The sequence below is a fragment of the Aspergillus pseudotamarii genome, assembly GCF_009193445.1.
Source record: "Aspergillus pseudotamarii strain CBS 117625 unplaced genomic scaffold BDV38scaffold_15, whole genome shotgun sequence".
NCBI lineage: Eukaryota > Fungi > Ascomycota > Eurotiomycetes > Eurotiales > Aspergillaceae > Aspergillus > Aspergillus pseudotamarii.
Genome location: NW_022475029.1, coordinates 65,721 through 89,731, shown reverse-complemented (window position 1 = coordinate 89,731; position 24,011 = coordinate 65,721). Strand labels below are relative to the sequence as shown.

The window sequence follows — 24,011 nt, the reverse complement described above, 5'->3', positions numbered from 1 at the left end:
GTCGACCAGAACTGTCTTGGAATCCGGCACAAGGAAATTAAATCGATTTATTTCACCGTGCCCGACCTTTTCAGGCGACGCAGCCGACTCGGTATCTGCCGGCAGGGCGCGAGATCCTGCAACTCGGCATGCCGTGCATTGGTGATACCTTCCATTAAAAGCCCGATCACCGGGCCATCGTCGGTCAAGTGTTCTAAAACGCAGAATAGGCGTCACATACCGAGATATCAAGAAGTGCTTAGTTCTTCGTGTTCGGTGAATGTTACTCAAGCTCTTGAGTCCAACAAATGACCTTCCTTGCCTTGTCCTTTGCACCAGCGTTAGCTCAAATGCTGTCGCTTCATCCTTTTCACATGTTTTCCCTGTATGATTTCTCCGCATTCCTCAAGGTGTTTGGGGAAGTTTTCTAGAGTGAACTGCCGACGCCAATGCAGTGGTCTATTGTAGTGATGCGGCTTGCAAGCGAGACAATGGACCCCCCGTTCCAGAGATTCGGTGCGAGGTTCTAATTATGGGGCACGAACCACCCCCATAAACCTCTTCGGGTTGGAGGAATGCCCATCGAACTCATCACCACATCTGGGCTGACGCGAAACTGTAGCATCTCTTTGCCTGCGTAGCAGTCTTTGTGATTCGCACTGCTCTAGTTTCTTGGGCATCAGCTTGGCGGCATGCTGCTCCATTTGTCGGACGGATCCGTATAGCGTGAGACCAGCTTGTCGGGCAGCGACACGATCGAATAATACATGTAGAGCACGGCATTTGGTTCCACGTGGTGAATATCGACCTGGCACACTTCTCATAGATGGCAATGCTTTTAGGTCATTGGAGCCAAGCGCAAACTTCCGCATAGCGTCCTTTCGTAGCAGGGGAGGGTAGTCTGTCCCCTCTGTAAAGCAGAGAAAACAAACACGGCGGCACGTAACGATGTAGAGATATCCGCCGAAGTCACCACACCTCTCGCATTCGGCTGTACATAGCGTCTCATAAAGCTCTCGGCATGAATACGAGCTTCCAGTACCAACGCTGAGACATCCACGAATTAAGTCTGGGGCATGAGTGATTATCTTACGATACTGAGGTATTGAGTCGACTGTCCACCTAGCTCGTCCATTGACGCGCTGAAAGGTCGTCAATATCAGAATGTCAAGATTGACAAGGATCGTATATAGCAGTTCTAATGGAAGTCGTTCCAACGCTCCAAGCGTACACCTCAAGATGCGAAATTGAACTCCATTATCCAGAGGACAAAGACTCTCAATATCCCCGAGGGTATTGTCCTTGATGTCAGCAAACGTGTAAAAGGGCGAAAGAGTAGTAACCTCCTGCGAGGAAGGAGCTTGGTTGGTAACATGATCCACGATCCGGCCGCCAATTTTGGTGACCTGCTTTATTGAGAAATTTCAATTACCAAGCATGTTCTCGAATGCAGGTCAGACGTCCAGCGGAGTTAGTTGAGTTAAAGCCCAGGATCCTGTCCTCCAAAGGAATTAGAAATACAGAGAACGGAATCTCACCGCATTGTGGTGCCTGACGGATAAGGCAGCGATATTTGCACTCTTTGCCTTTGCTTCCGGCTCCCATGACACTAGTCCATACTAGGCTAGTGTGGTTGAATAGGTAATGAAGCCCCAATCATTCAACATCGAAGATCTTGAGAGGGTAATTTATAGTGCTATTTCCTGGTTGAAAACATCCCTATACTCTTGTCAACTTGTAATTCTGGTGCTGTCTGGTATCTGTCTGAAGTAGGAACGAAGAGGTTAGAAAGAGCCATGGATGGTAGCTTGTTCCTACAGTGATCTCAAATTGTGTATAACAACCACATATATATATTTTTCATGTCTCCTTACGAGGCACTAAATCTTTAATTGAAATAGACTATATAACTCTTACCACCGTTCAAATACGTCCTACTAAACAGATATTAATTTCTGGAGTTCAAATCTTGTGCAATGATTTTGCAATAACTTTTAAATCGTCGTCCCATTTTGATCACCATAATTGTACAGAGTAATTCAAACAGTTTTCCACGTGAGATCTAAAGATGACAGAACCAAGAGAAGTTGAGTGGAAATAGAATTATAAAAAAGAAAGTAAAAATAAAAATAAGAAAATAGAAAGACAAAAAGAAGGAAAGAAGGAAGGCTAGAAAACAGCTAAGATGATTATAGGCATAGCCCCGGTAAAGATATTAATCTCTGCATATTAAAAATTATCGGGAAGACTAGGAGAATCCTACGATTTCCCGCGGTAAACTGGATACTCCTGCAGCACAGACTTAGTTCCGAGCCTTGTACACGTACACTTCACGCTAAAAGTGAAGATACATGACTCCAGTAAGATGCAATCCCTGCGAGAACTGACCTACCGTCATCTAGAATATCTTCATGCTAATGCATACTCAGAGCACGGAGTCTAGCCGGATTGCAACGGGCGAAGAAATCGGGAAGCGTTGGTTGATTGGCTCGATGTATTTCGTCGGATCGATGAGCAAATGCACAAAATCAAGAGTAGTTGCATGCTAGCCGGCAATGAGCCTTCGGAGGGTTAGAGCCCCGAGGAGATCATATACATTTTCTCTCGGAGGTACCCTTCCGACCGCATCTTAGGCTCTCCTGGGCTCGAGGGAAACGCTACCTTCTGTTCTTGGGTTTTCAAGGGACGACAGGAGAACGCCCTAACAGTAAGAGAGAGACAAGCTCGAGGGCCTCGACGATATGCTTGGCCTCCTCATCAACAATGCCGGTGATGTAGGGGACATCATTATGGGCTCAGGTCATGATTTCGGCAATATCCTCCTCAACAATTTGGCGACCGATGGCACCAACGCGATTTATGACGGCATTGGGCTTCTGGGCGTTTCTAGTTCACTTGGGGGAAGGTTCCACTTGAGGATACTAGCAGCTGTGGAGATGTTCTTAGCCATGAAGATCTCGAAGATCCTGCTATTCTTGATGATACCGACAGAAATGAGAGCCTGGAGGGTCAGCCTTGAAATTGTCACCTCCCAACTGATACAATGGGATTGATCCAGCACTGGTACGAACATCTAAGATTCTCAATTTTGCCTCCCGAGCATCTAGTTAGACTCCTCGGACGGCAGCCGATGTCTAAGGTGCGCATTGTTCTTATTTCCCGTGAACATGCTTTGTCTCGTATGGATAGGATGAGAGCATACACATAGGCCTACAGCCGACGATGTTTATAGCCTAAACTAGCAAGCTTAACGGCCCGCAGCGTTTGTCTCTAGAAAAATCACGCAGAGGGTGGCGGACATTGATGTGTCGGTTCTTATTATCCCCGATGTTCTCATTTGCTTAACCTGTTCTATGTTAGTGAGCTGACGTTCTCATACCAAGCTCCACTTAGTCTCCTCAATTGAAAGGTTGATTTCTAGACTATCCGGGCAACGAGTGGCAAGCGCACTGTGTCCCCAATAGGACTAACTCATGCATACTAGACAGGGTATATTTAATTAATATGGACTTAGCTTGAAAGAAGTCCCATGTCTGTGACCTCAAGAAGGATGGATATGCGCCGGAAAAAAAAAATTAAAACTTAAGAATCACAGCAATACCATAAAGTCTCTCTCTGATAATATCGTCAACTAATTGTGGATTTATCATGGATTATCGAATGTTTTGGTGTACGGGTTGTATGAAGTCCAACAAGTCTGGCCCCCCGGATCTGGGCTATCGGGTTCGGCTCCCGAGCCGTAGAGAGACACCTAAACGGGAGAGCAGAAAAGCTGAACACTAAGAGAATACCTAGTAGACTCACCGGCTCTTGAAGAGGGAGAATGTACCGTAGGAGGACCACGGGTCGGGTTCGGAGAGGACGAAAAAACGACCCACAGTCTCCCCGCAAACACGACGGCCCCCATATCGCGGGGTTTGGGGCTTCACGATGCACGAACTAGACACGATACTTGACCAATTCCTAATCCCCCCAACGAGACTCGAGAATGACGTGCCCGCATCCCCATACCTTTCTCCAGATGCTGGGTATAAGAAGGCTTAGCGTTCAGCTTGGCCTGACAAAATGTGAACGACCATTTCTCCACTCACACCTTCAATATGGATCGTCTATCTGAACGAAGTATTCCAAATGACCCCATTGATGACATGCAAAACCATGCTCCGAAGAAGGAGGAAGTCTGGGAGGAGGTAACTCACGACGCCGTCTTTGGAGAAATATCTGAGGAAGGCCCTAATTATCGCAATGTATGTATTTCGCACAGTTCACAAGGAATACAAAAAGTCGCTGAAACTGACCAATGGCGAGGTGGGCTTCTTTGGCACCGTCATTCTTATGATGAAGACCCAGATTGGCTTGGGTGTTCTGTCTATACCGACTGCTTTCGATACCCTAGGCATGGTGCCCGGTGTGATTGTTCTATGTGCTGTTGCTGTTATCACCACATGGTCTGCCTACGTCGTTGGCACGTTTAAGCTTCGCCACCGTGAAATATATGGAATCGATGATGCAGGAGCTTTAATACTTGGTCCAACTGGGCGTGTTATTCTTGCAACTGCATTTTGTCTCTGTAGGTGGAGTGCATCAGCCATGAATAGAAGTGAAACACTGACTTGTGTTATGGATTACATCTTTAATGCCGGCTCTGGTATTCTAGGGATCTCAATCGGCTTCAATGCAGTCTCCACCCATGCCCTCTGCACGGCTGTGTTTGTGGTAATTGCGGCTATTCCAGGCTTTCTGTTTAGTAGTATTCGGACCCTGGGCAAGATTACCTGGCTCGCATGGGTCGGATTGCCATGCATTCTTACTGCAAGTATGTTCGTTCTTTGCATATCTGTTGTCAGATCAAAGGCAACAAAATCAGAGTCTAACGTATCCTAGTTCTGATTGTTACTATCGCCGTTGGCGTTCAAGATCGTCCTGCAGCTGCACCGCCTGGCGAGTGGGTTTCCGACTTTAAAGTCGTTGGCAATCCAGGCTTCACCAAGGGCATTACTGCCGTATCTGCCATCGTTTTTGCATTCTCTGGCACACCGGGTTTCTTTTCCATTGTGTCCGAAATGCGCGAGCCTCGTCAGTTCACAAAGGCTGTGATGGCTTGCCAGGCCGGTGTAACTATTATCTACATTGTCATTGGCGTCGTGGTCTACTACTACTGTGGATCGTATGTCTCGTCACCAGCCCTGGGCTCTGCCGGTGGAATGGTGAAGAAAATTTCCTACGGATTCGCACTGCCCGGTTTGATTGTTACCTTAACAATTGTTTCTCATGTAAGGCTTCACCAAACCAACTTTTCTGGGCTACATTGACATAAGATACTTTGTTCCAGATACCCGCAAAGTACATCTTCCTCCACCTCCTCCGTGGCTCAAAGCACTTGACCAGCAACACACCAACACACTGGATCTGCTGGCTGAGCTGTACCTTTGGCATTGCCGTCATTGCCTATATCATTGCTAGTGTGATCCCTGTCTTCGACTCGCTGGTCTCCTTGATCGGTGCGCTACTTGGCCCACTCATGTGTTTCCAGACGATGGGTGGCATGTGGCTCTACGATAATTGGGCAACTCCAGCCAGGACCAAGAAATGGTATTTCATGTGCTGCTTCAGCATCTTCGTGATCCTCTCCGGAACCTTTCTTATGGTTGCCGGAACGTACGGGTCGGTGGTTGGCATTATTGATACATACAACTCGAGTGGAGGCTCAGCCGCTTTCTCCTGTGCGGATAACTCGAACTCTGTGTGAAATCTATGGTTTAACGGTGTATTAATAAAGAATGATACATATATAGATCGATTGATAGATGGAAATATAGACTATGTCAGGCTCCTTGTCCAGTTCCCGAGGCTAAGGTCGCCTCTGCTACAGAGAATAGGGACATGCGATAGAGTATTAACGATTGCTCTGGATATTATTCTATTCAAACAATGCAGTTAACTTAAAGAATAAAACACAACACTCGTTGCCGACCGACAGATAAAGTTAAGGAGTGGACCGAATCTCGGGACAGTCGGGTTCAAAACCTCCACGGGTTCCAATTAATAGTTGTGGGGAAGGCGATGAAATGGCCACTCTTCGGCTTTCTTGCGCCTCTTCTTCCCCATCCCCCACAAGTGCGACGGACTAAGCTCGCTCCCCAAAATTTATTCCTTCATAGTAACCCCCCCGGAACAGGGTCTCATGCATTATGGTCGCCGAGAGTAGACCCGAGCCTCGCAAGGCTAGGCGGACTGCAAACGCGTAAGAAGCGACCCTTATGTCCTCGCATTATAGACTAGAGCTGATCCCTAGGGTGCTCCCAGTTGTGTTTCTTGTCGGCAGAGCAAAATTAAATGTTCGGGAACGGATCCGTGCAATAATTGCCAACGTCGCAAGGTGCGCTGTGTCTTTACCGAACCACCCAACAAGGTCGTCGTGACGGAAAGGTACGTCTATGATGTACTCAATGCGAGTTGCCCTGCTAACTCTTAATTTAGCTATCTGCAGCAGTTACGGCGGGAGGCGTATGAGAAGTCTCATTCTCAGGGTATGAAGCGGTCGTCGGAGACTGCGTTCACACCGGAAGTGGAACCCGAGGGTATAAGATCTCGAAACCATGCGCCTCTGGTGAACGCCACTGAATTGATCTAGAAGCTACAGGGTCTGAAGAGCCCGCTGTCCACTCTATACCAAGAATCGACCATGCGCGCAGTATCTGGACTAGTCCGTTCACTTTGCCGTCTAAAACGATCAAAAATACCCACCGGAATAAGCGGAGTTGGAGTAGGTATACCGTCTCACGGAAGTTGATATTGGCCCGAGCGCAGGTTTTGAAATCGCCAAAAGGAAAAGAAAGGAAACATGTAGAAGACGGGGGATAGACTGGGCTTTGGAACTAGAAGATGAATGAGCGCTAACCGTGTCGCATAGTCTGGCTGGCTCCTTCATCCATGTGGTCATTTACGGCGCGACTGACGCTAATGATGGCCGATAAACTCAACCTGGAATCGCATAGTGCCCCGAACCTCATCGACCGAGACATCTACCTATTGCACTGGCGACCGGCAGCGCCGGATGACCAGCCTGATATCCATGGACTGCCTTCTCTGGACCATGCTCTTTACTTGTTGAACACGGTGATGTTCTACATGGGTCAGAACTATTTCTTGTTTGAAGAGAAGGCCTTTCTGGGCCATCTCCACGAGTTCTACTATGGGGATCCGCTCCAAAAGGCCGTGGAATACAAGTTATGGTTCGTCCAATACCTCCTGGTGTTGGCGTTCGGAAGCGCCTTTGTAGGACAGCCGACCAAAAACACTAGGGAACCCCCGGGAGCAAAATACTTCATACGCGCAATGTCCCTCATGCCCGAGCATTCAACCTTGTGGAAGGACAGTCTGCTAGCCATCGAGGTGCTGGGCCTCGCAGGACTATATCTGTATTCCATTGATCACCGAGAGTCCGCTCATGTATATGTAAGTTTAATACCACTGCGTGATCACAAATAGTGGACCTGCTGACAGGTGCAGTTGGGCCAAGCCATACGCATCGCCCATTTAGAGGGAATGCATACGCAACTCCCAGAAGAGGAGCTAGGGATCGACACAGTCACCCGCTGTCATAACCTATGGTGGACTCTCTACCTTATGGACCGACATTTCTCGGCATCGCTTGGGTTACCGATGATTACCCAGGATAATGATATTACAACCTTGGTCAATCCGCCAACGGCCTTCTCGCGCAATGCAACACTCAGTCTTCGGGTCCGACTGTCTCAAATGCTGTCATTTATTCTTTCTTGTAAGCCTCATCTCTGATAGATAGGTTGTCCTCTTCCGTTATCGCTCACAATAACATCAAAAGCAATCTACAAGACCGAGGAAACCCGGCTTGGCATCTTCCTCGAGCAGACGAGGTCGATTCTACACACCATGGCTGGACTGGCCCAGGAGATTGAAAATGCGGTGTCTATACAGCTCCAGAAGCCGCTCCACCGGGTTCCCAGAGAAACACGTCTCATCATGTTGATATATCACCAGGTGCGCATTGCGATATTGTTATACGCAATTCTTTCTTTTTGCTAACGCGCGTCACTATCTAGTGTGTCATTGTTGCGACGCGCCCGCTCCTGCTGTCCGTCCTCAAGGAACGGCTGGAGAAGTTGGGGCATGGCGAAGAAGATTGGCAAAGCTTGCTCTCTGCCACAGAAGCCCTGATCGCGACTGGGATCAAGTCAGCAGCAAAGACACTGCAACTCCTGACGGATGAAGATGATCTTTTGGGTAAATAGTTACCCTTTCCATACACAGTACTCCCGTCACTAAGAAGTCAACAGAGGCATTTCTACCCTTTGACCTAGAATACACATATGGTGCCGCAATGCACCTCATGATGGCACATACTCTTTTCCCAGGAGCCGTGGAAGACTATTCCCTCAACCAGGTGCATTCCATTCTGGACGGGATGATCTACAAAGGCAACCAGGTGGCGGCCGCACGAAAGGCTGAGTTAACGCATCTCGAGTACTTATTCCAAGAACTGGCTACGCGGATTGAGCGGCGCGGTCTTCAAACTCTCACTCTACACAGCCTACCGCAGGATGAGCATGCGGTGGAAAATCCCTCGCACCAGCCGGACAATCATTTGCTGCCAGTTCCCGAGCCCACTCTACCGATAGATGGGGACCCGGAGCTCTTACCCTCGGATCTCCGACCGACGGCTAGTAACATGGAATGCCTGGATAGTCTGGGGATTTCATCTTACGAGTTCTTTTCCATTGTCGCGCAGATTGGTCATCACGAGTCGTATAGTCTGCTAGATCCTAGAGAGACATAGAAACTATCCCAATGAAAGTCATGATCCGTTACGATCCCGATAGTCGCCTGCGCCATCCGATTTTATAATTATTGGGCACTAGTAATGCGCAGTGCTTGCCCACAGTAGTTCACCTTCGTACGCCCAACGTAGGTCTCACTTCCGTAGGGTTACTAGAGACCTCACCCCCTCTTAAAAGAACACTTTAGTACTGAGGGTTCTCATTTCCATGCCTATTAATCAGTAGTGAATATTCTGTGAATGATTGATGGCGAAAATAAGCCCACACTATCCCCGGAGTAGTAGTCCCCATACATATGGCCGACCCCAGAACCACCTCGGGACCTGGATCCACCAACCCGTGCTCCTCGTGACACCTAGCCCTATCCACACCCTCAGGGCTCGGCTTCTTTCTGTGGGCTTTTAGTGCGTCAAGTAGATCCGAGGAGATGCCGACGATGGAGCGGTTAGACTTGGACCTGAATGTCATCTTTACACCCAGTGATACATTCCAGAAAAAGTGTCGCAAGAATATTAGGACGAGCTAGTTCTACCTTTCTGGTGGAGAGTTCAGCCATGCGAGAGCACATAGCAGCGTGCCATGAACGAGGCCTCTACTGTATGGCTCAGTGGAAGTATAGTCTATGAACAAATGATTTCTTGAACATCTCACAACGTTCTCATCCTTCTTCCATGTTACAAACACATCACTCTCATTGGTCAGAGGAGGCTGTTAAACCAAACATAGATTCATTAAGCGAAACAGAAAACCTCATAAAACCCATAAATCTAAAACAAAACTCTATCGGAATATGTCTATCCGTCTATCAATCCCAATCCCAAACACAAACCAGACAAAAGTATTTACACAACATCAAACTCAACCGAGCCCCAGCCTTCAAAAGTACAGTTCCAATGCCCAGCCTCCGTCATCGGCACAGCCTGCAAACAACTGCCAGGAAGAATAACCTGTCCAGGCTGGAACTCAATATCATAAGCCGCCAACCGATTCACCAACCACGCGACAGCCGAGATAGGATTTCCCAGGACATTCGCCGTATTGCCATCCATAACCTGCTTATCATTAAACCGCAGAACACCCCGCGTATCCCTCAACGTAAGCTCAGTAAGCTTCCTGGGCGTACCACCCAGGATAACAGCGCCCGTAGATCCATTATCGGCCAGGGTATCCGCAAGGCCAATGTTCCAGTTCTGGACCCGGGAGTCAATGATCTCAATTGCGGGGATGGCGTAGTCAATGGCGTTAATCACATCGGCAACAGTCACATTGGGCCCCTTGAGTGGTCCGCGCAGGACAAATGCCGGTTCGAGTTCCACGTAGGGCTTGATGTAGTCCTTGAGACGGATTGTGGTGCTTTCGTAAACGAAGGTGCTGGCCAGGAGGAAGCCGTAATCGGGGTGGTCGAGTCCGAAAGCATCTTGCATTACTTTGGCGATGTTGCCGAGCTTGTAGCCCACTAGACGGTCACCGTTCTTAACGGCGTGCTCCGTGCTGATTTGTTGGATTTTGAACCCGTCTTCGGCGTCAAGCGTGGGCCATGTCTTGCTGGGGGGTTGGATTGGGGTTTGGTTTGCCCGCGCAGTGCGCAGGGCCAGGGAGACTTCTTGGAGTTCGGATTCTTTGGCGGGCATTTTGATTGCTGAAGGGATGGTTCGGTATTATTGATAGAGGAATTGGCACGGTTTTGTTTTTGGAGTGGTACGCACAACCTGCCCGCAATAGTGATCAATGAATGAAATAAAACGATGTACGATTATGCCTTCCAGAAGTACACACTCGCAGATAAGTATATATATATATATCTGCACGATTTGTATAGAACGAAGCAAGTGATTCGAGCGGCCTCGGATCAAAGATCGGATCAATGCCGCTTACCGACCCTATCTCGGGTTCTAAAGCCGACGACACAACCCACGCGCTTCGGCATACGTCAATATTTTGCAGTCAAGTGATGCACGTCAACTTGGCCTGCATTGCATCTCTAAGATTCTAGGCTTCGGGGAACTTTTTACCGTATGTGGTTAATTCATGTACGGTGAGTAGACTAGTAGTATAGCTTCAATTGCAGGAAGGATGTTCACGAGGACAAGGTGTGTGTGGTGTACGTTTATGTGAACAGGGGGCGGACTCTTTATTTCTGATCTGGAAATATATTTTTTTATCTTTAATGTAAGAAGACATACTTTGGAAATTGGATAACAAAGCAACGTAAAACGGCATCGTAATCAACTGTATATTTAGCTAAAACCATTATGCCTAATCTGTGTAGAAACTACAATTAAGGAAGCACAGAACTTCAACTCAATCAACTATCTAGACTCTATCGGTAGAAAAGTCTGGAGATGAGTGGTTTGATATAGGTAGCTTTATAGAAAGACTCAAGAGTCCACGATAGCCTTCGCGAGGCCCAGGGAAGCAGAAAATTCAGGAAATAAACATCTAGTGGCATAGTCAATCGTTATATGAGATGCGAAACAGATACGATATGTGGTTAAATATCACAGGATATATATAAGTGTGCAGTATGTCAAAGAGGTAGGAATAACGACACCATAGTACAGATCAGGAGCTGATTTGCTCTAGTCAAGTCTGCAAGCCATCCTAGCCAATTGCACAGAGCGAGGAATCAAGAGAGCTAAGCTCAAATATTGTGTTAATGTGGGAAGGGATTTTCATAGTTTAACTCTATTATTGAATTTCATCAAACTTCTGAAGACTGCAATACATTGAGTAAAGAAAAAATCGCAAAAGTACCATGCCGCTAACATTCAACTTGCAAAAACATGACCAACGAACCCAAATGCCCACAAACCATCATACACATCTCAGTAGTTTAAAAGATTAGTCGATTTCAATGATCTCCTCCAACATCGACTCCAGGAAGGACTTCTGTTCCTTCAAGAACTGCCGCATATCAGCAATATCAAATGGCCGGTTGGCCACGACACGGCGGCGCTCCTCCTTCTGCTTAAGGCGAAGACGCTCCTCCAAAAGCTCCAGACGGTACTCGGTGTATTGGGTGTAGAGCTCGGAAATGTTGCTGATACCACGGACACCGACCAGGACAGTCTCATCGCGGACCATGGGGTCCTTGGGACGGAAGCAAGTGACCATGCTAATCCGCTCACGACCGCCGAGGGCCTTCAATGCCTGATGCTCGATGTACCGTCCCTGCAGAACAACGGCAGTTCCCTACAAATTGAGTTAGTCTGCGTTCGAGAAATATGTCCGGTGAAATCCTATCACATACCATTGCTGGGCCCCGGACTTTCATAATGTCACCGGAAGGTGTGCGCAAAGCTGTTTCACCACCAACCATGCCAGTGCAGTCAGAGAGCATAGTCACACAGACAAAGGGGAAGCTGTCATAGTGCCAAGCAACGGCGGGCAGCTCATCGTTGGACGGGACCTGCTGTTCCGGCACAGGTTGGTCGGGGTTGCTGTTGACAGAGATATTAATGTTGGCGATTTCGAAGTCGACGGAAGGGATGAGGTCGATGCCGGCCACCTCGGAGATGCGGCGGAGAACTTCAGGGTCGTTCCATGCAGCGTAGGTGAAGGGAGCGCGTCTAGTAAAGTTAGTCAAAGCCGCTAAAATCGCCAAGCGTCAGTAGAACGTACGCTGGGCCCATGCCGCGGACCATGTGCTTATTGAAAGTAGACGAATACTGGCAGTCAGCCAGGACTTCATCACTGAAGATCTCTGCCCTCATCTGCTTGATGGCCTCCTCGTTAAAGAGGTTGAAGGGGTCCGAGCCGGCGTGAGGGGAGATGCCCTGCCCTTCCAGGCCGATCTCCTCCATGGTGTAGATGCGCTTCGGGGGTTGGAAGTTGAGATGCTTGGCTGCGTCGAAGGTGTCCTTCTTAGCGATGCGAGCACCGTCGATAAGGGACTGGGGAAGCGTGCTGGAAGGCCGTGTAGCCTTCTTGGTGGCCGGCCCGATGACGACGGGCGGCTCTGGGGCGATGAGTGCTGCAGGTGCCATTGTTTTATTGGAAGGAAGTGAAGTTTCTTTGAAAGGCGTGCTTTGCGTTTGATAGGAGGTTATAGTATTGAAGGATGTTGTTTTGTTGAACTGAACGTGCTAGATGAATTGCGCCCTTATTTGTATGTCTTCTGGCATGGCAAGACTTGGTTCACGCCCCCAGGTTCGAATGGGAAAGGTCACGAGGCACTCGGCTCGGGGATCGGATGAGGGTATTCAGATTATCCCAAAACGGTACACTTTTCCACCACGAAACTTGGTAGTGCTAGCGATCCCGAGAGCCAAGCTTTCCAGAAACTCGGATGTGCAAAAGAACCCTCGCCCTGTACACACCAGTCAGTTTCCTGTTAGAAGCGCCTCTGCCTTTCAAGGATCGGGTTCTGTTTCCGAGGAACCAAGGAGCGAAACAGCCACCGCCCCACCCCCAACATCTCCAATAGAGAGCCCTGCACTCACAAGATCAGCTCGGCTCGAACTTTGAATAGCTCTTTCGGCTCGGGTTCAGTGTATATCATGGGTGTCCCACCCCCAGGGGGCGTGTCAGGACATCGGTTAGGATAAACTGGGGCGTGAAGCCCCGTGGGGACTCCAGACTATACTGCTCTTCCCGATTTTCAAGCAAGTAGCACTTCGGCGGCTGCCCGGCATTGAATGCAATTCTTCCCCGTGGGGCTATCCTCACGACATGTCCACCTACTGGTCAGTGTGGAGCTCGCCGAACCCTGCATCCGATTTTCCAGTCAATAGCCAAACCCGAGCCCTAGCTACTAGAACCCAATTACTAACATGAAAAGCCTCTACCCAAGCATTCTGAAATAACAAATCCCATGTGACCATCACTAGCTAGGGGCGGGGCGGCCCACTTCGCATATCCAAGGGCATATTCTCTCATCTGAAGTTGAAGCTGAGAAATAGAATCTAACCGGGTATTATTTAGAAATATTCGGCCTCTAGGGATTAGGCATCTGGGACTTCGACCTAATGATATCGTGCCTGACGCTATACTAGAACGAGTCCCCATTAACTTGCACAAGCGCAAGCGGCAAACTCAACCACACGGTAGAATCTAGGCTGGGGGTTCCCATCCGATGGCTTTTCAAGTAGATGAGCATACAAAACCATTAAAGATAGTAAGGGCTGTTTTCTAACAATATGGGCCGGTACAATTTCAGCTGCACGTCCCATGTGTTTATCAGAGAAGATTTGCTAAATGGGGTTTCCTACGATAATAAGCCACTTGTTCCAAGCACCTATGTGCCGTTGTCCACATTTCAAAGAACATACCTGTTTGTAGAATGCATTGCCGCCGCTCTTCTTTCTCGTACCTTCAGAAAAGGCTTCTCGCCGTAGTTGACCCGCACAAGGCACTAAGAAGACGTAAAATACCTGTTCATGATATTGTAGAACTCCGTATCATCAGCAACTATCCCTCATTCTACATCAGCCGGTTTCTGGACGTTGTCGTAATTCCAGCAGTCCAAGCCCTGAAGTCGGTGGTCTTGCTAGAACCATCGTGATGAATGCATATTCAGAACAAAACTCAGAAGAAAGACCGGATCACTGAATGTCTGATTTCAGGAAGTAATGTTGGAGGGCTCTCAAACGCTGCATGTTTACTGCGCTATATACTGATCACGTGGCTATTTGTGCAATTTCTGTCAACCCTTATACCGTCTATGTTCCAATATTCGACCCAGTATATATCTTTGCAAAGGGGAAGGTACTGCTTGTAGATACCGTGTGCTATTTCTAGGTGACTCGGCTACTGTAAGTACACTTTTAAGGATAAAATTACAGAGTGTCTCGATACAGAATCGAAGAATATAGCTCAGGATGCCTTCACTGGACAGGCAAACTTTGGACTCTGGAACAAAACAGAGCATCACATGGTTGAACCGATCTTTGTTTCTGGGCTGTGGCATCAGCCGTCGGTCCTGTCTTCCGGCAGAGTATAGAATGGAAGGCCTTGACTGGTGAACTTCCACCTGGAACGAAGGAATCCCGTTGTTCCCCATGGATCCTTTGTGTGAGCGTCTCATCCTACCTCGGGAACCTCTGCCGAATCCGAAGAATGCGAGACTGAATGGATCACATCAGGGAGACTTTTAGGCATCCATGCTGTTGGCTTCGTAGTCGGGAAGGTACATATAAATGATATCTTGAGGAGGGGCTGATAACTACATCGATCTACTTGACTTTCGATTCCTATAACTTCTGTGTTCTGTTTCTCTCCCTACTACGCAGTTCAACTCTCTCCAACTTGTCACCCATAGAATTACAAACTTGCCTCTCTTGCTCTAGCGGACAGATACCGAGAATCTTCCGAACGGCCCCTATTGCCTCACCTCCATCAGTATCCACCTATCCTAATTCGATTGGCCTGGTTTCTCTTCGGATCTTACACAATGCACCCTACCATTACTCTCCAAAACACTGCTCGGGCTTCTCGTATCCGGGCTCTTGGTCAGCATTTTGTCACCCGTATGGACTCTCCATTGACATAACGTTGGGATGCGCTAATTGGAAAATTCTGTTTAGTCTCGGTTGGCCACCAGCCTCGATCCATCTCTATGTCGTCCGCAAGCAGCTCTTATGACTCTTTTGCCGCCTATCGCACTAGGGCCTATCAGCATGGCCCACTTCACCAGGCGTCCCTTATGCGCCGCTTCGTGAATTCGGGCTCTGGTACCTCTCGGAAGCCCATCAACCCCAGCCGAGAATACATCGACCGCGTGGATTTCTCCTCACAGACCCACCACCTTCCATACACAGAAGCGGAAATTGACGCTATCGAGTCTGGCAGTGCCACCCTCCTCTCTTAACTTCCTGTTATTTTGTATAGACAGGAACGCTTAATGGTGGCCCAGGAGGTTCAGGTGTTATTTGGACACTTTGAAGCTCTGACTATTCCATTCACCTCGGATTCATGAAGTAATTCAAGGGTCAGGCTACACTCTTTCAAGGCCTGTGATATACAACAGTTTCAGCATGAAGGATATACGGTACATTCGTGGTTTTCTGTTCTTGTTCCTTTCTTTGGCTCAGGGAGGCGTGGTGTCTTTGTTGTCTATCTGCACAGCCAGGCGTCGGCGGTTCATATTTCTCTCTTGGCGTTATTACCAATTTGTCTAAGTGTCATGCGAATCAGTATTACATATTAGTGCTCAACATTGGAGTATACAGTCATTTATATATCGATCTTCTTCTGGTTGCTTATCCATTAGTCGCTACTTCCTAGGTTCGTTGTTTCACCTGGTTTTAAGCAAGCCGAGTGCGAAGCATCAACGCCTCAACTTCACAATCCTTGGTGCCGAAAGAAAGGATCAGTAGATGTAATAGAAGGATTCCTCCTTTTGCTTTAGAAGCCAAGGATCTTCACTGTTAGCGTCTCACAACTAAATTTCTGCTTTCAGCTGAACTGGAAAAACAGAACCCTTGCTTAACTAGGGCAATTAATATAGTGTTCCTGACTTCGGTACTTCATTACAACTGACAATATCACAATACTGCCCAGCAATTCTGGAATGAGAGAAAGACATCACGCTAGATAGGAGTTCACCTTGGTACTGGATCACACTATAAATATTTCCCCTTTGGGTTTGTCTTTCCCTAAATCCACGTACATTCCCAGCCCTTCGACATCCCCCATATTTCAAACTCTAGTCTCCTCTTATCGGGTTCAACGCCTCGAATAGACATTAATCCAAAATGAAGGTCCTCTATTTCCTCGCCTTTCTCCTTTCTTACCTTGTCCTTGTTTCTAGTCTCCCAGTTGAGGGCGACGAGGACTTACCTACTGCCGCTGAGAAAGATAATGCGTTCGCCCCAGGAGAGACCAAAAAGAAGCTGCACCTTCTGCAGACCCGAACAGCGGGTGTGGTTACTATTATTGCCCTACTCGAGTCTGCCGTGCTAAATAGTAATAATGATAGGTTTTGCTGTTCGTATGACCGTTCCGAGGTGTGCAATGTTGAAATGTAGTGACGCGATGGAGCATTGACGATTGACAGGGGTATTTTGAATGGCTTTAAAGGTCGTGGAAGAGGCTTAGACATGCTCGCAATACTATCAACGGGTTTACCTCCGTTGTGGCTCCCCATGGTGATAATGAAACGTGAGGCCTTGTTTCGCTTCAAGGATCTCGGGTTTTAGTTGTTGTGTCTCTAATTATTTATTTTCATGGTCTTAGTTCCATTTATGTCTAGTAACGTGCATGCATTCTTGTCTTAGTTGAGGTCTACTGCATGTACTGTTGGGCAACCATTAGATGTAGACTTGTAGTTACATTCGATTTACAGCGGTTGGGCAGGTAGCTTTGGCAAGTGCGTAATCTACCGTAGGTAATATCTAGCCGGATCGAAGAACTAGAAAGATATAGGAGGAGTGATAGCATCCCCTACAAGTGACCCTCTACAGGCCCATTATAATCAGCTAGCAAAATATCGAATTAACCAGTCACCGACCGCTATCGGACATATATAACAGGTCCCTAGCTCCTCACAGGTTGGGGCCATCATTGCCAGGAGTCCGACACATTTCAGTAAGTTAAGAATAATATGGTGCTCGCTGTGTTAAAGGCGATAAGGGTGTACTGCCTCCCATTTTGTCCGACTGTGCATGAATAGGTCGTGAATACTTCTAATCCATTCCATTGGCTGAAATGCAATCATCCCTCTTGCCAACAAATCATATTGCGTGGCAGGAGTTGCTCTAGCAAGATGTGTCTGAGATGTACATGAGTTTCCCTAAGTATATCCCGGTTCAAATCCAGGATAATATGAGGTGTTGTGGATAACTTCGGCAATAGGAGCCAAATTATAACTGGGGATCCTCGCAGGAGGTATGCTACGTTTCTCAATCATCGCACGGTCAGATTGGTGATGTTGTATGTAGTACTACCCAATTTAAGAAGTCCCACCATGTCCACGTTTTCAGTCTCTTGATGGAATCATGGGAACAATGATATTACGTCGAGTGCTTCATATCCCGACTGGCAGACTGCATATGATATCTTTCATGGCTGTCGTGGAATCCAGAAGCCAAGTGGCTGCCCAGAGACTAGTTCAAGCCTGCGATAACTTGAAAAGACATGGCAAGGTAGATGGTGTTGTGGCAAACTTCAGTGGTTGCCCCTGCTTTGTCGATTGCTGCCATATCCTATGCTCCCGCCTAAGAACGGATGTCGTTGTATACAACCCTACTTCTCTCAAAACACTGAGTACCAAGTAACTCCCACGCAACGTTCGAGGAAAGTCACAGACTAATCGGTACTGATTTACGAGGTTTGTACTTTTCATTGTCCACATTTTCATCCACTTACTGAGGGGTTGTTCGGCAGCCCCGCGAGGTTGTAACTCGCATCCCACCTTCGGACCGATATGTACGGCTGCATGCAGCTGCGACTAGTCATTCGGGCCACTGCATCAATGCCTAATACATATATCCCCCTATTATATCCCTGTCATTCCTCCTACCCTGTTTGGGTCAAGTCTCTCGTTCCAATAGAATATGACGTTGCTGGCGATTCCACGACTACAAAATTTGACAGTATCTTATTTAAGAAGATAGCGCGGATGGGACCAGGACCTGAGTCACCTAAACCTGCAGCTACCTCCTCGTCCTCACACTGCTGTATAAAACTAAAGCCGAAGCCTGTTTAGTTTAGAAGTGACATACCCGAAATGTCGTCTAGCAAACGAGCCCTCTTAATCGCCAGTACCTATGGAGGCCTAAATGGAACCCTGAACGACGTCAAGACCATGGAAGGTCTTCTCACAAAAAGAGACTTCGAGATAATCCCCTGCTACAACGAAAATGCAACCCGTGCTGGCATTATAGAGGCCTGGAATAAGTTGATCGAGATCACCTCTCCCGGCGACGCCGTGGTGATCTACTACTCAGGACACGGAGCCCTAGTCCACGACGAAAAGCGAAAGGAGAAGAACAAATCATGGCAGTTCCAGTTTCTTGTCCCAGTCGACTACGACGAATCAACCGAAGGGGACTTCCGAGGCATCCTCGATGTGGAAATATCATACCTGCTTCGTGATACGACGGACAAAACACGGAACGTTACTATTGTGATCGACTGCTGTCACTCTGGTAGGATGTTCCGGGATCCAGATGAGGAACCCGTTAAACACAAAAGTCTTTCAAAAGTACAGTTCCATGATTTGAATTTGTACTTGAAACAGCTTCGGGAGAAAGGCTATTTCCATGGGGAGGTGTTTCAGTTAGGGAACCCGTATGCGGTTCGGATTGCTGCCGCGGCCACCGCGGAAAGTGCTTGTGAGCATATCAATGCGCGTGGACAATGGTCAGGGGCCTTGACTGATGCCTTGGCCAAGGCTATGAATGAGACGGATGGCGTTGATGTGTCGTGGAGGACTACGCTTGTCAGGGTCTGTCAGCTGGTTAATACCAGACACCAGTGGCAACATCCGCAGGTTGAAGGACCTGACACCCGGGCACACTTTTCTCTGCAGCATGTCAAATCAGGGGCGCTGTACGTCAGAATGGAGAATGGTAAGGCCATGATTGACGCAGGAAGTGTGGTTGGTGTGCGAAAGGGGAACATTTACACTGTTGTTCCCTTTAACCCGGATGAGGCAGAAGACGGGGAACCAATCGTGGAAGCTACCGTTACAGCTGTGGCTGCATTCAAATCTAAAGCCGTCCTAACCCATATGCCATCATGGAGGAGTATACACCGCGAGGGTGCATTGGCCTTTTTGAAACGGGACGTCGTTGACAAGTTACCTGTGTCTCTTCCCCAAGGCCTGGACGGTCTCCAAGCGGGAGTGGAAGAATCTAGATACCTCAGACCTTCCAGTCCGGACGACAAGAAGACTCCCTTAGCGGAATTTCGCCATGAAGAGGGCTCTATTGTGCTGGTCGATAACCAAGGCGTCCGAGTCAGAACACGCTCGATCGACAGCACGGAAGAGGAAACATCTCAAACATTCAGTGACATTATTGCCGATGCAGAGCTGCTCGCCCGCGCAAAGCGTGTTCGAGAATTACGCTGCGAAAGAAGACAGGACCTTTTGACACATAACTTACAGGTAACAGTTGGTACCGTGGAAGACGGCGAACCGAAGGTCAATTTCCAAATGGCGGGCAGCGATCACATTACCGAGGGAGAGTCCGTCTATATCTGTCTCGAGAACGCCGGCAGTACTACTCTCTACGTTTCCGTGCTGAATATCAATGTTGTCGGTACTGTTTCATCCTTGACCGGAGCATGGCCCCTGGGTATTGAGCTCCCTGCTGAGCTTGATATAACACTTGGAAGTAATTCCTTTGATGAGCTTGTGGGCTCGGAAATATCTTGGCCAAACGGGGTTGCAGCTGACCTTCCTGTAGAGGAGAGGTTTGTTATTCTGGTATCTAACCGCCCAGTTAGTCTCAACTATTTGGTGGAATCGGTAAACCTCGACGTAGATATTCTGCGCGACGCCGCCGAGTTTGTCAAAACTGCAGCTCACCTTTACGATGTCGTCCACGTTCCATTCCGACTTCACGCGAAGTGTGCCAATTTGGATGATGTTCCTGATCTAGACGACGATTCCTCCAGCGAAACCGTTTTTTACGATGCCCTGGACGAACCAGCGGACCAGTGTATTCTAGCCGCGAATCTACCAGAGCCAGAGACGGTGGTCGAATGGGCAGATGCTCTGAGCTATCCTTTAGACTCCGTACCGAAGGTAAGCCACGTCAAAGGTCATTCATACCCTGCTGCTGATCTACTCAATAGGGCATCTTCGGGGCCATCCTCCGAACCAGCAAGAATATCCCACCATGCATTCGAGTCATAAACCAGCATACCGAGGAGATAACAGTCGTGGTATCTAAGTACCGACCTAATCGAATGCTATCAGACGTAGGGATAAATGCTTCCGCCACAGGTGCTGGCATAAACTTTGGCACAACGGTACTCCTTACCGATAATCGACCCTTTCACTTAGATTGAGGCTAACAGCAATATGGTAGACATTCAACGGTCCGGCGACTAGAAAGACTCTTGCTTCCCAAACGGATGAATGTGGATGCTGTGTTGCTACCTTTCCTCTCTGGTCTCGAAGTGAAGGCTTCGGTGTGATTAGCATATTTAAGGGTCCGGAGAAGATCTTGTATATCGAAAACGACCGGGTCCCCGCTGGAGCGACGGCGTACTTTGCGAATAAGCCCAACCTACGACTTGAGAAGTATGCTGCCGGACAGGAATTGGTATGAATCAAATCTCTCTTTATCCTTTTCTCATACTATGACCATGTCAACCCCACTACGGTTGTTCAAGATGATCAAAATCAATTTTGCATGGTTCACAAGAGGGAACGACAACCGTGGATGGTAAAGGATCCGATATTAGAAATACAAACCTTTCTATAAAAATCAATATACATATTTCGTTAAAAGGGAAGGAAGGCCAGGCTAGATTTGTGCAATACATCATACAACTCAAGCCAAAGATGAGGATCAAATACTGAAAACATGCCATTTCCTCTCGGGCCTAAGCCAAGTGTATATGCACCTGTAAACGCCTACTCTGTCCTAAACACTCAGTCTTGACCATGAGAAATCGTTTTTGTTTCGTCGGAAATGAGTATATCGTGTATGAGAGTATGCAGAGTGTTTAAGATTCAGCTCTGCCCTTCTTATCTATTGGCCAGCAGTGGGGGACCATGTCCCTCGCTAAACAGGTCTTGAACTCAAATGAGCTTGCCCTTCCTACTCTTTTTTGAAATGAAGCTTGTCTTATTTCCCCAACGCCCAGCCTCTGATGATATCCGCTTCTCCATGTTCTGCATACGACCAGTATGTAATATCGCTTGTAAGGGTCTTCCCGTGCATCGTCAAAGTCCATCCCGACCACAACACAAGATATGAATTCAGTCTTATCTGTGTCGAAGAATAACGAGCCCACTATGTTCCGACCTGCGGTAGCAATATAATGCTCATTTTCCTGTCGCGTCTCACCATTCTCCAAGATTTCAATTTCAATATTCAAATGATTGGGAGCAAGTCCGAGACGGCCTGAAACCTTGAGGGGTGAAGTTATCATAAATAGTGCTTGCCCAACTTACGCCATCCAGGACCGGGAACATGATTTCCCCTTTTTATGTGCAATTGGCTTTGTTTTGGAATCAAGCCGCTTCCATAACGAGAGTCTATACATAACCTTTTCAAAGACACCATAATTCCGATGCATGAGCAGAGCTTCGCTTAAACGTCTGGCTAACCCAGGGAATACAACAACCCTATCTGTCTCAAGGGTGAGACCTCGCTTGGTATAATCTTGGATGAGTTCTCGGATGAATTTGAGTGTCATTACCATACTCAAGCTATACAGTAGTTCAGGAAAATCGGGGTCCATAAAATATGATCTTGAAAGAGGGCACTTTAGCCTAGTGACGTTGTTATAGCGAACACCATCTCCACACTCCCACTAGATGCCCGACAACATAAAGATTGGTCGACGTGAAAGCACCCGTTCCTGTAGTACCCATTCTCGTGTGTTAAGTTGGCTTCATCCACATGTTGGCAGAAATTATGCTCACAATCTATTTTACATATCTTCGTAACTCTCTCTTCATATGATAAACATGACAATGCCTCAAGAACCCAGGCAACAGTGGATAAAACCACCGAGTGATGAGCACACAGGTGCAATAGACCATGCTTGTAACCCATGTAATACAGAGCCTGTACCTCGCTCGATTTTCCTCGGAGAGCCAATGAATCTTAAAGACGCGCAGGATAGGCAAGGCCACCATGACCCAAAAGGGTAAGTTGTGCGGATATAGGACATCACGAGTCACACGGAGCACTGCAGGCGTCGCTTCAAAATGAGGTTAGGTGGAAATCAGTGGATGAATCATAACTCTACGGAGTATATACTTTCGCTCTTGTTGGGTGCTGTAGATAAAGTTCCAGACTAAATTAATATTCTCAATGAGAAATACATTATGCCCGTGACTACTATTCTTTAAGAATTTTTCACTGGCTAGTTAGACTCGCTATGTCTTGCTACTGTAACAAGGTGTAAAAAGATCGAGCTGGTCTCTGTGGGGGTGCTTGTATATCATTTCCTTGTGCGAATTTTACCAGCTATTTATATACAAAAATATAATAGGACCACCCTTGATACTGTGGTTCTGATAGTTCCACCCACGATCAGTAAGCGAGACAGCCCACAGGGATCAACATGATCTTTTCGCTCCCTACATCGGTACAAGGAATTTTATACAAGACAATGCCATTTTTGAGCAGAACTTGCCAAACGCAGTTTTGTGGTTTCCATTCTGCCGTAACGGACTCTTTGAAGAGATAGAAAGCGAGACGGTGCGAAAGGGTATCAGGTTGTCTATAAGACGAGCTACTGCAGTAGCACTCTGTTCCTACGCATAAAATATATGGTCTTCACATCAACATTTGGATGAGGTGGACATTCCGTCCAAAGCAGCGGAATTCCGAAGGTCGCGCTTACCAGAGCAGGAGAAAATACAGCGGCAACACTTCTACTAAATATATACTGTAGTGGGTATCGTGCGAATCTCAATATTCCAAGCTCATAGGACATATGACGATGTGTGCCGTATCAGTATCAGCCCTGTTTCTCTCCATTGCGGTCGAGAGACAGGCTGAAATGTAGCCAACAGGGATTTGTCGTCGTTTTTAACACAACCACTTTATAGGGATTGCTAAGTTCCCTCCTCATTTGTGATGCCAAAGGAGTATCCTTCGGAAAGACCACCTGCAGCTCTAGATCTATGTTAACTAATCCCATACTTTATTCTCCCCTACTACACTGGAGACTCGTTGCGTGCGGAGTAGTAAGTCCCGAGACCATAACGGCTCATCCATGGCTGCTGTGGGCTAAAATTCCTGTGCTCCGCCACTAACATCCAAACAATTCATTAGCGCTGTCCACAGATGAAACACGGTTTGCATGAGAAACTTCTTTCTGGCTAACCAAATCATCGTCTAAAGGTAGGCTGTATGGGCTGTGGTCTAGAAGACGTCAGCTTTCGACTACATCTGAAGCTACAGGACTTGACTAGCAGGGGTCGTAGGGCGTATATTCGACGGCATTCGTCATGCCATTCCCTCGCTCTTTCTTTCCCACATTCTACCCTAAATTGAACATACATACTATTTTTACATAACACTGGTGGCTATTCTTCTAGCATCGGCTGGTAGATTAATTAGAGTCTACCTGTCAACC

General features: G+C 47.6%; 8 protein-coding genes across 8 annotated transcripts; 5 read left to right on the top strand and 3 right to left on the bottom strand.

Moving 5' to 3' along the window:
* Positions 1-509: 509 nt before the first annotated feature.
* On the bottom strand, positions 510-851 carry BDV38DRAFT_280868 (uncharacterized protein; the record flags this gene model as incomplete). The annotated part of the gene is made up of 1 exon (XM_032059408.1): positions 510-851. The coding sequence occupies one exon, from the start codon at positions 849-851 to the stop codon at positions 510-512; it is 342 nt and encodes a 113-aa protein (XP_031915576.1).
* A 3,228-nt stretch (positions 852-4,079) lies between these two features.
* Positions 4,080-5,728, top strand: BDV38DRAFT_269709 (transmembrane amino acid transporter protein-domain-containing protein; the record flags this gene model as incomplete). Its single annotated transcript, XM_032057017.1, has 5 exons — positions 4,080-4,226; positions 4,288-4,549; positions 4,637-4,795; positions 4,864-5,252; positions 5,312-5,728. 5 exons carry the CDS (start codon positions 4,080-4,082, stop codon positions 5,726-5,728), a joined length of 1,374 nt encoding a protein of 457 aa, XP_031915575.1.
* A 783-nt stretch (positions 5,729-6,511) lies between these two features.
* BDV38DRAFT_269708 (fungal specific transcription factor domain-containing protein) lies at positions 6,512-8,797 on the top strand (the record flags this gene model as incomplete). The annotated part of the gene is made up of 7 exons (XM_032057016.1): positions 6,512-6,560; positions 6,614-6,745; positions 6,893-7,437; positions 7,492-7,762; positions 7,826-8,001; positions 8,064-8,244; positions 8,298-8,797. The coding sequence occupies 7 exons, from the start codon at positions 6,512-6,514 to the stop codon at positions 8,795-8,797; spliced, it is 1,854 nt and encodes a 617-aa protein (XP_031915574.1).
* An 843-nt stretch (positions 8,798-9,640) lies between these two features.
* BDV38DRAFT_291233 (2-keto-4-pentenoate hydratase) lies at positions 9,641-10,429 on the bottom strand (the record flags this gene model as incomplete). Its single annotated transcript, XM_032061692.1, has 1 exon — positions 9,641-10,429. One exon carries the CDS (start codon positions 10,427-10,429, stop codon positions 9,641-9,643), a length of 789 nt encoding a protein of 262 aa, XP_031915573.1.
* A 1,210-nt stretch (positions 10,430-11,639) lies between these two features.
* Positions 11,640-12,784, bottom strand: BDV38DRAFT_269706 (uncharacterized protein; the record flags this gene model as incomplete). Its single annotated transcript, XM_032057015.1, has 3 exons — positions 11,640-11,990; positions 12,049-12,367; positions 12,420-12,784. 3 exons carry the CDS (start codon positions 12,782-12,784, stop codon positions 11,640-11,642), a joined length of 1,035 nt encoding a protein of 344 aa, XP_031915572.1.
* A 2,405-nt stretch (positions 12,785-15,189) lies between these two features.
* Positions 15,190-15,606, top strand: BDV38DRAFT_280862 (ribosomal protein S36 family protein; the record flags this gene model as incomplete). Its single annotated transcript, XM_032059407.1, has 2 exons — positions 15,190-15,265; positions 15,323-15,606. 2 exons carry the CDS (start codon positions 15,190-15,192, stop codon positions 15,604-15,606), a joined length of 360 nt encoding a protein of 119 aa, XP_031915571.1.
* An 886-nt stretch (positions 15,607-16,492) lies between these two features.
* BDV38DRAFT_280861 (uncharacterized protein) lies at positions 16,493-16,815 on the top strand (the record flags this gene model as incomplete). The annotated part of the gene is made up of 2 exons (XM_032059406.1): positions 16,493-16,744; positions 16,795-16,815. 2 exons carry the CDS (start codon positions 16,493-16,495, stop codon positions 16,813-16,815), a joined length of 273 nt encoding a protein of 90 aa, XP_031915570.1.
* A 1,638-nt stretch (positions 16,816-18,453) lies between these two features.
* Positions 18,454-21,019, top strand: BDV38DRAFT_291229 (caspase domain-containing protein; the record flags this gene model as incomplete). Its single annotated transcript, XM_032061691.1, has 3 exons — positions 18,454-20,490; positions 20,541-20,717; positions 20,777-21,019. The coding sequence occupies exons 1-3, from the start codon at positions 18,466-18,468 to the stop codon at positions 21,017-21,019; spliced, it is 2,445 nt and encodes an 814-aa protein (XP_031915569.1). The 5' UTR covers positions 18,454-18,465.
* Positions 21,020-24,011: the final 2,992 nt, after the last annotated feature.